The following is a 15,280-nucleotide window of genomic DNA, read 5'->3' as shown; positions in this document are numbered from 1 at the left end:
GTCATTGTGCAACTCTGGTGGTCTTCTTTTATTAATAATCCAAAAGCCTCCAACACCAAATCTTGTTTTTTTACCTTCAACCCCCCCCCCCCTTGCTTCCCTCACCCCGCGTCTTTGTTTGTGCTCACTTCCTCCCAAGGAGGCAACTGAATGGATGTGAGCAGCTGTCTCCTAGGCAGTTAACGCTGGTAATATTTGCTGTGGAGGCAGGGGATGACAGGGGGGCCTGTTTCTCCATGTAATTTCCTGTACAAGCCGCGCCCCGGCACAGCTGTGTTAAGACAGGACTCACGGCCGCGCGCAGCAAATTTGGACCAAACCAGAATCGGCTCGGTTCGGCCAGCCAAGACATCAAAATTTACACACGTTAATGTTTGTTTTCTTGGAAACATGTTAGAAGTATAATTTTCCTTTTTAAAGCTCTACGGACACATCTTAGTTTTCCTGTTTTCCTTAGAAGTATTAATTCTCGTGCTACAGTTTCTAACAGTGACATTTATTTGGCTTGCTGGATTGTTTTTACATTAAAATTATTAAAAGGAAAGCATTTCAGTTGATACCATGAGGATGGCAATTTGCAGTCGGTTTTCACTTTGATAAAATACTAGGCCACTTTGCATTTCAAACCACACTTGAAAAATTCATATTGATGTAAATTTAGTGAGATTGAACTCCACAAAATACAGTAAATAAACTCCTGTTACAGCTTTTTATTTTGTCTTCTATTTCTGTGGAAAATTAAGATCAAAATAACGTTTATAATTGCCAGTCATCAGTTACAAATATGTGTGGCCCATTCTTTTTTATTAATTTCTGTTGAAATAGAACCTCAAACAGTTTTTGTAATTATTTGTCCATTACTTTTGGTAGAGTATTAATTATTGATTCATTGGAACAGTACTTCCAGGTTTTCCTTATCTGCAGTCATTTCTTTTATTACTCCTCTATATGTCTTTTTTTTTGGTCATTTCAAGTGGGAACCCTGAGCTTTTTTTTTGGACCATGCCTGTGAACCAGTCACAATGGCCAAGTTCCCCAGAGGCTATTGTCTCACCAAATGTTACTGGCTGGCTGCCGTATTGTTCCCAATAATAATTGACAAATCACCGGTGAAAAGAGCGCAAACACGTCCTCTATTGTCCCATCGCACTCCCTTGTTCCAGTCTCGGTTTGAGTATACCCCCTTTGGCTCTGTCAAGTTTTTTTTCTTCTGTATCGTTTTATGTCCCCCCCCCCCCTTCTTTTCTCCAACTTACCCTCTCTCTTTTGGTCAGACCTGCTTAGGTTTCACCACATACTCAACTAGTTTTTCTGGGGGATATTTTCTCATGGCTTGCAGCAGTTTTGTTTTTGTCCTGAGCTACTTGTATGTGGAAGTCTGGTCTTTTGTGGTTATTTTGAGTTTTTTTTCTTTTTATTTCATGCACTGTGGTTAAAAATCCGCCTCACGATAGGTCACGTTGACGCGACAGAATCAGACAGGTCCAGCAGCAAACTTGGGAATTTTCAACTTCTTTGTTACGAAATGCAAAGAGTCACTTTTGGAGAACTGAATACTCCTCTAAAGGCATATTTACCCCGCAGCCAGCATCAGGGATTGAGATTCCAATCCCGACTGCAACTTTATGCCGTCTATTGTCAGGGGGATTTTTAAAAAATTGAGTAGAAAAACTAAAGTTAGCAAAGAAGAATGTCAAGAAAAGAAAAAAGAAAGAAAAAAAAAATCAGGTCACTTTCTTTTAAAATGTCATTACTCTCCTTGTTGATTTTCGCACTGAATAAATTTGGCCAGCCCAGCGGGGACAATGCAAACATGGTTTGCCAGACAAACAAGCCCGCGCCAAGGAAGTGTCCCTGGATATATGCAAAAGTCATTTCGTCTTTATTCCCCTAGCTTGGATCATGGTCAGTTCCTAAACAGGTTAACGCCGGCTAACGTAACCCCTCTTTTGCTTGCGATGTTGATTGCTTGGACCGTAGTGTGGCATCACACCGGCCGGGTCTCTTTGCTCTTCCATCTTGCAAAACCCATGTGTTATTCATGGTTTCAGCTCTACAGTGGTACAAGTACTAATCCCCCCCCCCCTCAAAAAAATATATATTCACATTTGCTGTGTAATAACTTCCTGGTAATCTTCCACCAAGTTGATGCCTTGGGGTTTAGAAAAAGCAACACTGAATTTGTATTTCAGCAAATGTACACACCAGTTTCCTTTTTTATCAGTATTTGTCCCAGAAGTACTTAGTTTTACATCTTTCTGAAGAGCAAGGAGACCCAAGGGCTCTAGCGTCACTTATTACAGTTTGCAGAATCTTATAAGTGTGTATTTTAATAGTATTTTTCTTAATGGTATATACGACACTGTATGCATAATTAGAGGCCGTCTATTTTCCCCCAGCCTGAATTATGGATGTCATTCGTTGCAATCTTTGGACCCCGCAACTTTGCTGAGTTTTATCTGCCTATGTTATCTTCTTCTTTTCCCCTCTTGAAATTATGTAATCTTCTCTCATAAAATACAGGTAAACATCACCCAGTATCATATAATGACATGCATGTACTTCCTTTTTTAATGGTAACATACAACATTTGCTATTGCTGTTATTTTCAGAAATGGGTGGATTTTGGGGTTAGTATTTTCACAAATAATGTTACACTGACGTGTTTAACGTTTTGTGATCATAGATGCTGGAAAAACCAAGAAAGAAAAAATGCTGCTCTTGTAGTCTGGTTCCCAAACGTAACGGAGCAATTTATAGACATCGGGGAATTGTTAGGTCAGGGAACCAGACTAGCTGGCTTACACTCGTTCACAGATGTGTAACCAATTGCAAACGAAATGTACGGTAGACTAACTAAAATTGGTAAAGTGGGGGCAGTATTTAAAAAAGTATTTAAAAAAGAGTTTTTTCCAACGATGGTTGGCCGACTATCTTTGGGAATTGATACAAAAAAATCAGGACACCAGCTGCCATGATTTCACAGGATGTTTGAGACTATTAATCACTCACATGAGGTATTTCATAATAATTTGGTACATGTACTTTTGTTTTTTGATGTTTGCAAATGTTGTATATTACCTTTAAAGATTATCTTGTCTGTACTAAAGATCCTAACATTTTGCCTTATTCTTCAATGGATTTAACTTGTTTTGTGGCATTTAAAGTTACAGATTTTTTTTTTTTACCTAATTCTGAAAATGTTTTAAATTATTTTAATATAATGAAGACTGAATATTCAGTGAATATATGTGTAAATAATCTTAACGGTCCCGTATTCCCCAATTTCATATGATTTTGTTCACACATCCCAGGGGGTTGGGGTTAATGATGCTTACATTTTCCTTCTTTTTAGCAGGCGAGAGGTGGGAACACCAGTGGATTTTCCACATTAGTAATCACTTTCAAATGGCTTTCTCAAAAGCAGTTCATTGTACGCTTGTTTTGACATCTATGTACATTTGAACCATGGCAAACATACCAGCAAATATGCATTCCTGGTTAGAACAAACATGAAGTGTATAGCTTCAGGTTTTATATGTATACATTGAGTCAGCTTGACTATATCATGATGTCCCCCAGCACCAGGTCCTAGTAGTACCAGCGCAATTATAGGAAAAGTTATAGATTAATTCAAAGTGCCCTTAAATGCAAGGAAAGTATTGGTTTTTGGAGTCATCAAATGTAGCCATTGGAGAAATAAAAAGTCTAAAGATGGTCATAGGAATAGGGAATCTTGCATTACTTAATGTTAAAGGGTCCATGCGGTCCATTTTGTGCAACTTTCTACTCCTCTCAAATGAATGAAAACTATTTGACATCCCTTTTTGGTTAATTTTATTGAAAATGCACTTCTTTATACATTTAAAATATTCCATACTTTTCCAGACAACTGAGAGCGCTGTTGCTGTGATGTCATTTCAGGAAGGCACTGTTCAGTTTAGGGGTTTTCTGTTCAAATTGTGAACCCGAAATTTGCTCATTGAAAACATTTGTGAGAAATTTTTGCTCATTGACTTACTGCCATGTACATACACAACAATGAAAGAAAGGAAAGAAAGTTTATGACAGCAAAATTCCAACATTCTAGCATTTTTTTTGCCGAAATAGATGCAACATTGAGGTTTCTGCCCGACAAGACATCACACTTTTGCCCATGAATATGGAAATTTGTATTAGCATAAAGAACAAAAAGGCACCAAAATACCCTTCAAAATGGCAATAACGAAACTTGAAAATGAGGTTAAATGGGACACTTAGGAAAACAGCCTATAAATACGGAGATGAATTCCTGAAGTGTAAATATGACAGCAATACCTTGCCACTAAATCACTGAGAGGTTTAATCACAGAAAGTTAACAAAAACGGGAGATAACTCCAACTGCAGTACGTGTTCAACAATATTAACACATCAAACAAAGTCTTGTCAAGTGATCCTCCCTCGCTCAATGTCTGAACCCTGCTCAGCTCACACAAAATGTAATATGTACACACATTTCTGGATGTGTTTACCCTGACAAAACATGAAATATCTGCATTGCTACTTGCAAGGCATAATGCAAATTGTTACAACAAATTGACTTAAATTTTCAGCAAACACTTGTTCTGTGGAGTTGTTGAAAGCGGTGTGCAAAGATCCAAAGGGTAGTTGGTTAATAGGCCCACTCTGCCAGGCGATTAGCTTTGGGCGATTGATTGATTGATAAGCTGTGCTCTGTATTCACATGATAAAAACTGATACATTTCAATACTGATTATGGCCTTGCTTTGTCATGCACTGCATGGTTATCTAACCGGTACACATGGATTTGTTCCAAGTTATAAAACTCCTGACTTAGGCCATCCCCCAACATCATGCAAACACAAAAGCAATGAACAAACAAAACACACATACATGTACATGAATAAGAAATGAAAATACAAACACTTGAGAACATCCAAGCTTTTACAAAATAGTAACTGAAATTGTATTGGAATGTTGTTGAAAACCTGCCAACAGATTTGTGTGTCCCAAGAATACAGGGTAATGTCCCATTACAAGAAATGCTTCCTGTACGTCCTCCTATATAGAGCACACTATACCTCTAGTTTCCATTGCTTTTTCTCTTTTCTAATGTTCACTTCAAACCCCAGTAGAACTCAGTATAAATGAATTGCACCAGATGAACTTGAGCACACACCACAGAACCTGAACTGTTGACTAAAAATACACTTTTACAATTGTGGTACAATTGTCCAGGGTTAATACTAAGTATTCAAAATGGAAGTGAATTCCTAATTGGACTTCATCAATTGCAGGCATGATGAATGAATCTTCAGTTATTTTCGTATTGATATAGTAACAGTTACATGTATTTGAGATCCGACAGCCATTGTGTTACCACATTTGGGGGAAATTTACATGTATTCAGTCTGTAAAGTCTTCTGAGTTACGTGCACGTGGAGCTAGAATTTCCACAGATAGGAAAACATGCATGAACTTGAGCAGATTCCGATGTTACAGGCTGTTGTTGAGGATTATTGATTTTCCCAGTTTAGAACAACAGGCATTTACCGTATTTTTATGATATCTGCTGAGGACTGTTGCATTGAGGAGGCCATGTTGGATTCTGTTTGATCTGATGGAAAATCCTGAGAACATGTCTGAAACTTGAGGTTGACTTGTGAAACTGAATCTCATTAAATGAAAACAGTTCGGAGGAAATAACCGTTTTGTGTTGATACAAATGTTGATGTCCAAATTTACACATTTTTCCCGGTGAGATACAAGGAAGATGTGTTTGCTGCACTTACTCAAGGTCCAAAGTATATATCCAAAACGTTATAGTTTGATTGATGTACATAGCCTGGCTCGGATGTTGCATGTAAACCAGGCAAATATAGAGTGGTTTACACAGTTTTGGTTTCATTTCATGTTTAGTTAATTCATCATTTATTTGAATGCCTCAATTAAACCCAATTGCTATTTATGTATTAATTTAGTCAGTTTTTGGTCTGACAGGTTGATATCTGAGTAAAGAAAAGGAGATCAAAGTCTAGAGAACCTAAACCATGGTAGGAATTCCGCTTTCGTCAGACATAAATATTTGGTCTGCCCACTTCTGCTTATCATCTGCAAATTGACTTCACGCCCCAAACCAACTCTAGTCCCTCCGAACTGCAAAGTCAGTAAACATTCGCTGTGCATCCCCCTAAATAGTAATGAGAAGAGTAATTACACATATATATAACCCACTACTGTTTAATCTTGCTGAGTATTGTGTGCACGGATAGGTAATAATCAGGCTTTGGTTTAGCTGATGCACATATTGACAATTTGGCACAAGCAAATTCTGCGCTGTTGACTATTTGCGGCGAATTACCGATGTCAACAATTTCGGCACACATTTACTTACATAGTCATGAGACGCTTATTTATACGTGTGTGTATATGCACTTTGGCCAGAACAGTAGCTTTTCCAAATTAGTTCAGCGATTGCAAAACATTTATAAGTGAAGTTGACTTTTCAGTAATAGGGGCGCTAGCTTTATCATAATGTTGTAGCTCCATGGTTGTACTTATATAGCGCAATTGTATCAAATATCTCAAAACCTTTAATAATTAATACCCCTGTTCATCAGGCAGTGTGAGACCAGTTTTTGGAGCAGCTCGAGATCATGGGCACATTTTGGTCTTATACCTTCACAGGTACCCATTTATACTCCTGGGTGGTGAGAGGCAATTGTAGTTAAGCATCTTGCCCAAGAACACAAGCACCATGTGCCCCGTCAGCATTGGAATCAACAGTGCTAGAAAGCAAGCCAGTTGTTACAATTGGCACACATCTCATAAAACTCAGAACAGCATACACGTACATCATTGGCCTGCACACTTCATTTTAAATTTTTGGATTTTCTGTTTCATTTTATGCTGATACTGCTGTACATTACATCAGGAGAAGGAAAGAAAGATTCTGCAAGTTGTGTATTTTAGTGTAGTCGAAATAATGTTCTTAGTTGAATGATGACTTAATTCCTAATGAATAGAAAGGTTCCCCCAAGGTCAGCCCAATTAGCCAAGTATGGCATGGCAAAGTGGTAGATGTTAAACCTGTACGCCTCAATTATTGCCAACAGATAAAAGGGAAAAGAAAATCCTTGGTAAATCTCTGTGAGCTTTTACAACAGCCTTCCTTTTGCGGTTTCAGTCACAGGTGATTTGTTCCATTACCGTGGTTTGTATTGTGAATTACTTCCAAGCGATTACCCAACAAAGTAGATCTTCGCTGGATAATGACGGGGCGGCGTGGTGCCTTGTCATAACAAGGGCTCCACAGACCGTACACCAACCTCCGGCTCTCTCCACCAAGTGTTGCACTTGCCAGAAGCCAGGATGGGTTTCAGGCAGTGCTGCTGCATTTGTCCTCCCTTCACGTTTTTGTGGATGTTCATCCACTCGGAATAAAGCCACTTAACTGGATGTGAGGCAATCCGTAAGTGCACAAGTGGGTGACAAAAATCATCAGGGAAAATTAAAAGAAAAAAAAAAAATCAGCGAACTGAGTCTGAATACCCATGTGGTGTTGTGCTGCGTGCAGTGAATGGCACGGTTGACTGAGGGCCAGATTTTGGCCCCGGAATAAATGGACTGTCGTGTTCGGAGTCTAGCGCGGTGACGTCCACGTCCATTGACGATTCATGGACTGAGAGAGAGACAGAGAAGCTACTGAATTGGTTGACATGCTCACAAAGTCTTGTCCCATAGTGAATGGTAAATCAGATGGAAATGAATTGGATTTAGGATGCGTCTGGTGAAGTGTAAAAGGATTTGGCTTGGGTGGGGTGTGGTCGGTCTTGTTTTCGCCCTTGTCTTTCTTGTATTTTTTTAACAATCTCTTGGTCAGATGGTCAGACAACACTGACTTAAGTGGACTGAGCATTATTCACCGCCCTTTGAAGCGACAATAGCAGGGGGTCCCATTACATGACCATCACAGACTTGCTACGTAATTTAGCTTGGTCTGAATTTCGCTGTGGAGAGCACACTAATTACCTGGTTACTCAGGTGTGTACAAATGGAAGAATGGTTCATTTGTCACAGCGGATTTTACAAACATTTGCGTTGTTTAAATGCTACCATCTGTTGGTTCCTTCTGTTGAAGGATTTCACAGGGACTTAATGTTATTGGGTGGAGGGGTAAATCTGCTGCTCCATACAAAAACCATCTTTACTGTTATAAACATGAACAAATGTGGAGAAACAACAACAAAAATCAATTTTCATAATCATTTCACCTCATATCTAAAGAAGAATTTTACTGCATATGTGAGCATTATTTCCAGACATGTTTGCAGTGCACTTATAACTAGAGTTAAAATTCATAGGGGGTACAAACTTTTTTCAAGGGGGACACCTGAAGGGAAGGCAAGTAACATTATATTCAAGATTTCAGACATGTCTGTTCATTATTTTGAAGGATTTCATAGGGACCCAATTTTATTGAGTGTAGGGGTATATCTTCTGCTCCATCGGGGGAGGGGGGGGGGGGGGTACGTGCCCCCGTAGTTATGCCTACTTGTTTGTTATTACTGTGAACTTTATCATCCAGGTAAAAAGCCTGTTCCATGTTTTTATGACTATACATGTTGTGGTCTTAACTCTAATCTGCCATGAGTTGGGGGCATTTTGTTAGGAATCTTTCTCATTCCACACAAATCCAGCACTGAGATGTGAAGTTGTACCCATATTTGTATACAGTCCTGCATACTGCAAAACCTGGTTGCAGTGCATCGCGTTTTGGGGTGTTTTTTTTTAAACCTTGCTACCCATGATAGAATGACATGCAATTGCAGTCAAAGAATGGACTTGTGTTAGGTGTCAGTAGACTTGTTTTAGTTGTCAGTAGAAAAGACAATAAAGTTCAGGACTTAATGACACGTTTCCAGAGACAGCACCCTTACAAACGTTAGTGTAGTTGGTTGTATTTCATTGCTTTTTTTAATATTGAAAAGAGCTGTCATCTTCACAGCTTGATTGGCAGCCTTCAGCCTCCGATATTTCAGGGTCCTGAGTCACAGTTTTGTTTCATAGGGGAGGAGGATTTTTTGTAAGGACTTGTGTCTTTTGATTGCCCGCATAAACCTGCCGCCTATCAGACTGGCAGATTTGTTGACAGCCTCTCTCAGGGTATTAAAGAGAAGCAGAGATTGCGTCCGTTACGTAATCCCAGTTTGCTCAGTTCTCTGCCGACCCCCAGCCTTCTCTTCTCTGTTTGCACAACCCAGGCCCAGTACTCCTGACAACAGATCGCCTACCCGCAATCCCGCCATTTTAATACCCACTTGCCCTTTGCTATGGTTTTTTGCGGCTGATAAGGAGTGGTACATGTCTCTTGCTGTTATGGTATCAGCGTGGTGTGCTGTACAGTATGGGGTTTGGAAGGAGAGGGAGGGGTGGAGTGGTCTTTTTATTGCAGCAGTGGGGTGATTTATCTGATGCTTTGGTATTGTCACTGACCCTCATAAACCAGATAACACACATTTAATATCACACACCCCTATGGGAAAGAAACCCGAAGAACTGCTCTTGTTTTTATGCTATAATTACATGTGGTTTTGCATGCTCTTTACTTTCCAGCATGCCAACATTTTCCAGTTGATATAATTCTAAGAATTGAGTTTGTAACTTATTTGTAACGATAAATGTTCAACTTTTCCTGGGTGTTTCAGAAACAACAGCGGCTTTTTGTAAATTTTATGATGTATTATTTTCAGTAAAATCACACTGGCTACCTTGTAATAGGCAATATGAGTCAACAGTGCTACATGTACTTTAAGTAATGATTAAAATCCACAATGTGGTTTATATGACATTCTGCGCTTTTATAGGATTGAAGTCACATTTGAAATCAAATGTAGGCCCTTTTGTAGGGGTTGCTGTGTGTCATCGATATGCTGAATCATTCGACTGTCAATTACAACTGTCAAAGTCTTTGTGGTTTATTTTGGGGGAAAAGTAATTAGGCAGGATTGATATTTCATAAAATGGGGATTATTTAAAGCAAAAATACTGAAACAAACATGAGGGTAACAGTCAGCCTCCCTACACCCCATTTCTTACAATGTGACAATATGAAAGGATACTCATTTCAACTTGAAATGTCTTGAAATATGAAACGACGACAGAAAATCACTTTTACATTAGACAAGTTGTCATACTATACTTTTAAGGATGGCATGGTGAGATATATTTAAAGAATGTACTTTCTTGTGCCCAATTTTACGTAAATTAACACTATCCAGTCACACAGAAGTGTACAGAACAGGTTTTTTAAATAGTAATTTCTCTCTCTCTCGTTTTTGTCCCCAGTCCCAGCTGGACGCTACCAGACAAGAGAGGGACTTGGCGCTGGCCAAAGTGCGCAAGCTCCAAGAAGAGTTGGATGAACTTAAAATATTCTACAGGTACAAAAATAGTGGCAGATCAGTATACCCATTGTATATGCCCTCTCCTCCCCACATCCCCCCCCCCCTCCCTTTCCTCCATAAGAAATGGTAGACTTCCAGTGAATAATGTCCTATGTGAATGCATGCACTCATAAAGTCTGGCTGGGTTTGTTGTATTATGTACAGAACAGATTTAACTAGAGGCTAGATTAGATTATACTCTGATTTTCAGATAAACATGTGATCTTGTACTCATCAGATTTGTAAAGTTCTGTTTCCATGATTAAACTTGTCCCAAGTTCTAGTTCCTGAGTGGTAACAGATTCAAGCATACTTCATTTAGTCAAGTCACAAGTAACAGGATAAAAACTGAACAATGACAGGGCAATGCCCATGTGACTTCATAAGAGTTCATTGAAATACCGGTAGTTGGTCAATAGACCAATTAATTAAGTTTTGCGCAGGGATGTTTTGACCAATCACAGCTTGGATTGCAAAATCAAATGTGAGACAAAAGTCAGAACTGAATGCACTTCAGGTAACACATGCATTTGGACCATGCTGTTGTCAACTTCGATCAGTCTATAAATTTGAGACAAGATATAACATGTGGATACTTGGTAAAAATATAAACATGATAGAAACCTGCAGTGAAACCTATTTGTTAATAATTAATGTATTTTTTCTTCACTCTTTCTTTGCCGAATTATCCTTCCAAATCTCCCCTCCCTTACCCCCTCCCCTACCCCCTCCCCTACCCCTTCCCCTACCCCCTCCCCGCACCCACCCACCAACCAGTCTCCACAAGTCCCTGTCCCAGGAAGCAGAGCTACGGGACCACTTCAACACCACCATCGGTGGGATGACGGAGCAAGTCATGGCTAGCGATGAGATCCTGGCCCAGACTAAGCTCAGTAACACTCAGCTGTCCGGCCAGGTCAAGCAGCTACAGAATGAGCGTAGCGCCATGGCAGCCCAGCTGCACCAGGCACTGCAGGCACAGCGAGACGCACAGGCCAAACTTAAAGAGTGAGTCTTAGAATGTCTTGGGTTTTTTTTCCAACTCTCTGTGTGGACTCCATGCACGAACAGGGGTCATCTGTGTCGCAGAGACAGTAAGCAGTAGGCACAGCAAAAGGCAAGCTTACCTGGGGTGGGGGGATTTGCCTTAATAAGTTACAAACAAAATAATCTCCTTCTACGTACAACCGTATGTACATCAACGCTGTGAAATAGTGCTAAAGTTTAGCACAATTTTCTGCTAGCTGTAAAACAGCGCCATGAGAATTGGCCCAGAAGATTATGTGGGGAGCACATGTACACCACATGTGTGGATACGTACACTGCCAAAGTCGTAAAGTCATTCAGAGGTCAACTCGGTGCAACCATAGATACCGTTTTACAAGCACTGCAGCAGCCCATGTGAACACATACATTCACTGTGGCAGTTGGGAACCCAAGTATCGTCACTGGCTGAAATCTCCTCTTGGAACTAAAAATAAGTACAACTTGGGTTTTAACTGGTGTGATGACATTCTGCTGCAAAGCACCTTACCATTTTCTAATACTAGTTTGTGTGTTATATTAAAGTTGGATGTCAAATTGCTGTCTGTCATTGTGTGTGTTAAAGTACATGTACGTGTAATGTGTCAGTATGGTATGCACGTGATCCATTGTCAAGGAAGTGAGCCTGACCTGGGGAGGAGGTGACACCACACTATGGCAGCGCGTTTCGGTTCATGGGTGGAAGCATGGAATATGCATGACTAGTTTCATCTGAATACGCTCAAATATATGGTACATTTGCATGAGTGTCGGGCACACCGCTGCAGTGGCATTCAAGAAATTGGGATTCTTAGCAGGGGTGTGAAATCTCAGATTTACAGCTGAAATCAGCTTTTTTTGTTTTGGATTTCAGCTTTTTTGTTTTGGATTTCAGCTTTTTTCCCTCACTTGCTGTGTACAAAAGTTTTGGAGATTTCCAAAGTTCAGTTTTTTTTGTACACCTTTTTCAGCTGTTTTCAGCTATTTTCATCAGTGTTCACTCTTAGATAAGTCACTGTCTTAGATCAGTCACTGATCAGAATAACTGTCATTGGGTTGTTGTTTTACACAACTGCAGACCCAATTCTTCAGTCATTTCTGGGGGGCCAAGTGAGTGTTACATAAGAAGTCTAACACTGCTTCCCATTTCATAAAAGGGGAGACCCACTCAAGTACATATCAAAATGCTTGTAGACAAGCAGGGCCCATCTTCATTCCTTTTTCATTAGGAGTTAGACTATACACGTTAATACTGATAAAAAAGGGCTTCCTTTGACTGTAAAAAAAAGAACCAGAATCAATACTCCGAATTGTATTTTATTAAGGCATTACCATCGTATGTGTGGCAAAAACCCTAACTCAGAGCTGTTGGAACATTTTTTTCAGACATGGGCAAGAGTATTTTTGATGAAGTTTGTTCATTCTGGAACACAGGTGTATGAATATGATTACTTCAATGCTAGCCTAGATACAGTGTAAAGGCATTGTTTTGGAGTTAAAACGTGGACGGAACAAAAAGGCATTTGTAGATTTTAGCATTCATCTAACTGAGACAACATCTGTATTTTTGTTTTCCCTACAGGAAGGAAAGACTGATTGCAGTACTGCGCAAGAAAGTTGCTGAGGGAACCGTTAAAACCGTGAACTAGCACCGAATTCCTGAAGTGGATGTACCAAGCATCTGCAATTGATCGATCGATTGGCGATTCCCCACCCCCCCCCCAATCCTATGTTGACAGAACTAAAGCAAACAACCTGTCCTAGAGAAATGGCCATATGAATATATACAAAATTCATCTTGCTGTTTCAGTCGTATCTATCTGTTTTTGTCTTTTTTTCTCTCTTTTTTTTTTTTTTTTTTTTAACCCAACATTGGACGGGGCCAGTGCAGCTGTTTGCGTTTCAACGCCACAGCAGAGACAGCCTTCCCAGCCGGCCGTTTCCATTTGAACAAATATGAATTTCTTGCCGGGGACAAGGAGGCCCGTGTTTGCCTGTAGTCATAGAAGGAAAGTATCTGTCCACCGACAGGCAAAATGAGAACAAACAACGCTGAAAGTTTTAGGCTCTCCAGAAGAATGAAAAAAAAAACTGATAAGGTTCCTATCTGGACTGATACATTGCCAATTTTGATCAGGGGGCTGTAGTTGCTGGATTTCTTACCCTGGGTCAACAAGACTCGGGCTATTCGCGGCTTCTTTCCATCACAGAGGCTAAAGAGGCTTCCTTTTTTCTCCCTTTTTTTGGGGGGGGGGGGGGGGGTGTGTTTGTCCAGAGGAGTAGATCAGTCATGGAAAGTGTTAGCTATGATACGTTTGAACAAATCCCGCGGTGTTTGAGCAGAGACAATTGCATCACTTGATGAATTGTCAATCAGTCTGGCTGGACAACCCCTCCATATCACTCACTATGGATGATCCGAATGGTGCGTCATTATGAGGATTTGATTATTAAATTAAAAACCCTATTATTTTTGGTTGTGAAATTGATACAGCAAGCTACTTTCAATTTCCTTGTTGTTTGGTTTTGGATTTTCTTTTATTCTTTCCAAACTTTTAAGTTTAACCAATACGTTTGCCCAGATGTGAAAATTGGAATTCACCGGTTTGAACTTCTTCAGTTGAATGAATGTTGCTGAATGTAAGAAAGAAAATTCAACACAGTATGGGCAGATGATACTCTGTAAATACTCTTCAAAAAGTCGAGACAATTCTCCAATTGATTTCTTTCAGAGTGAACTACTTTGTATGAATTTTTGGTTGAATTTTATACCAGTCCAAATCAGGGGCGGATCCAAGAATTTTTGGAGGGGGGGGGGGTTCAGCAGCAAAAAAATCTGAAATGAAGATAGGTTTTTTTCTTCGGACACTTGGTCTCCGTAAAATCAAAAACTGTTCTACAACACATTTACTGTCAGTAAATTCGCAAACCAGTGTGGTTCGTCATTTTTACTCAGTATTGACATTATCAATGACAGATTGGACATGAATATGCTAATATTTTTCTTTGTACATTAATTTCAAACTTTAAGGTGAAAAAAAGCATGTGCCTCTATATTTGTACATATTTGGTTGGAGACTCAAATGCAAGATTTAAAGTCTGCTTTGTGTAGTACATGTATATATTGTTGCGGTTCTCTAAATTTGAAAAAAAATATCATTTGGCAATTATTCAGAATGGTTTGTTTTTTTTCGTTTGTGAACATCATGTTCAACATCATTATTTATTCAATAAAATACCAATATTTGACTATTTTAAATTGTCCCCCTGTTGTGTTTAGCAATTTATGGAAAATCGCATACCAATTCATTGAAGAAGTGGGCGGGGACGGGAAGGTGGGGGGGTGTCTTTGTTGACCCAGTTTCCACCTAATCTCCAGTAATGTACAACTCTTATTGTTTCTTCATGGTTCTTCCCGCCCTTGACGACGACATTCACCCTTGACGACAAAATTTACCGTGCCTTCAAAACAACACGGACAATATTGACCGACTTTATATACATAACATGATTGAAAACTTGCGAAATATTAGCGCTAGAAATCAAAGCAAGAAAACACACCGCGAGACGTTTTTGTGGCAGTCTGGGGTCCCTTAAAGAATGTCCCACCGTCTATACCATCAGCGTGCCTGCAAATTAAGTTTGCCCGTGCGACACCGGTGTGGGGGGAGAAGAAAAAGGGAGAAAAAAATTGCGAGGCACCCCGCATTGTCTAATTTTCGGCGGTACTCCGTTTTGTTTGCCGTGTTGTAATTTTCCAAAAAGCATATTTGATCGAAATATCTCTGCGATCGTGGGGCCCTCTGAATTA

The 15,280-nt window shown here is 39.8% G+C and overlaps 1 protein-coding gene across 1 annotated transcript in view; it reads left to right on the top strand.

The window, feature by feature from the left end:
* The window catches only part of LOC119740894 (mirror-image polydactyly gene 1 protein-like), a 41,101-nt gene extending 26,373 nt beyond the window's left edge, over positions 1-14,728 (top strand). The window contains exons 10-12 of the mRNA XM_038216366.1: positions 10,349-10,443; positions 11,224-11,454; positions 13,052-14,728. Coding sequence (XP_038072294.1) covers positions 10,349-10,443; positions 11,224-11,454; positions 13,052-13,118 — 393 coding nt within the window. The 3' untranslated portion in view covers positions 13,119-14,728. The remainder of the gene's footprint in view (positions 1-10,348; positions 10,444-11,223; positions 11,455-13,051) is intronic.
* Positions 14,729-15,280: the final 552 nt, after the last annotated feature.

This window comes from Patiria miniata, unplaced genomic scaffold (genome assembly GCF_015706575.1).
Source record: "Patiria miniata isolate m_02_andy unplaced genomic scaffold, ASM1570657v1 HiC_scaffold_5, whole genome shotgun sequence".
Lineage (NCBI taxonomy): Eukaryota > Metazoa > Echinodermata > Asteroidea > Valvatida > Asterinidae > Patiria > Patiria miniata.
This window is presented reverse-complemented; position numbering and strand designations above follow the sequence as displayed.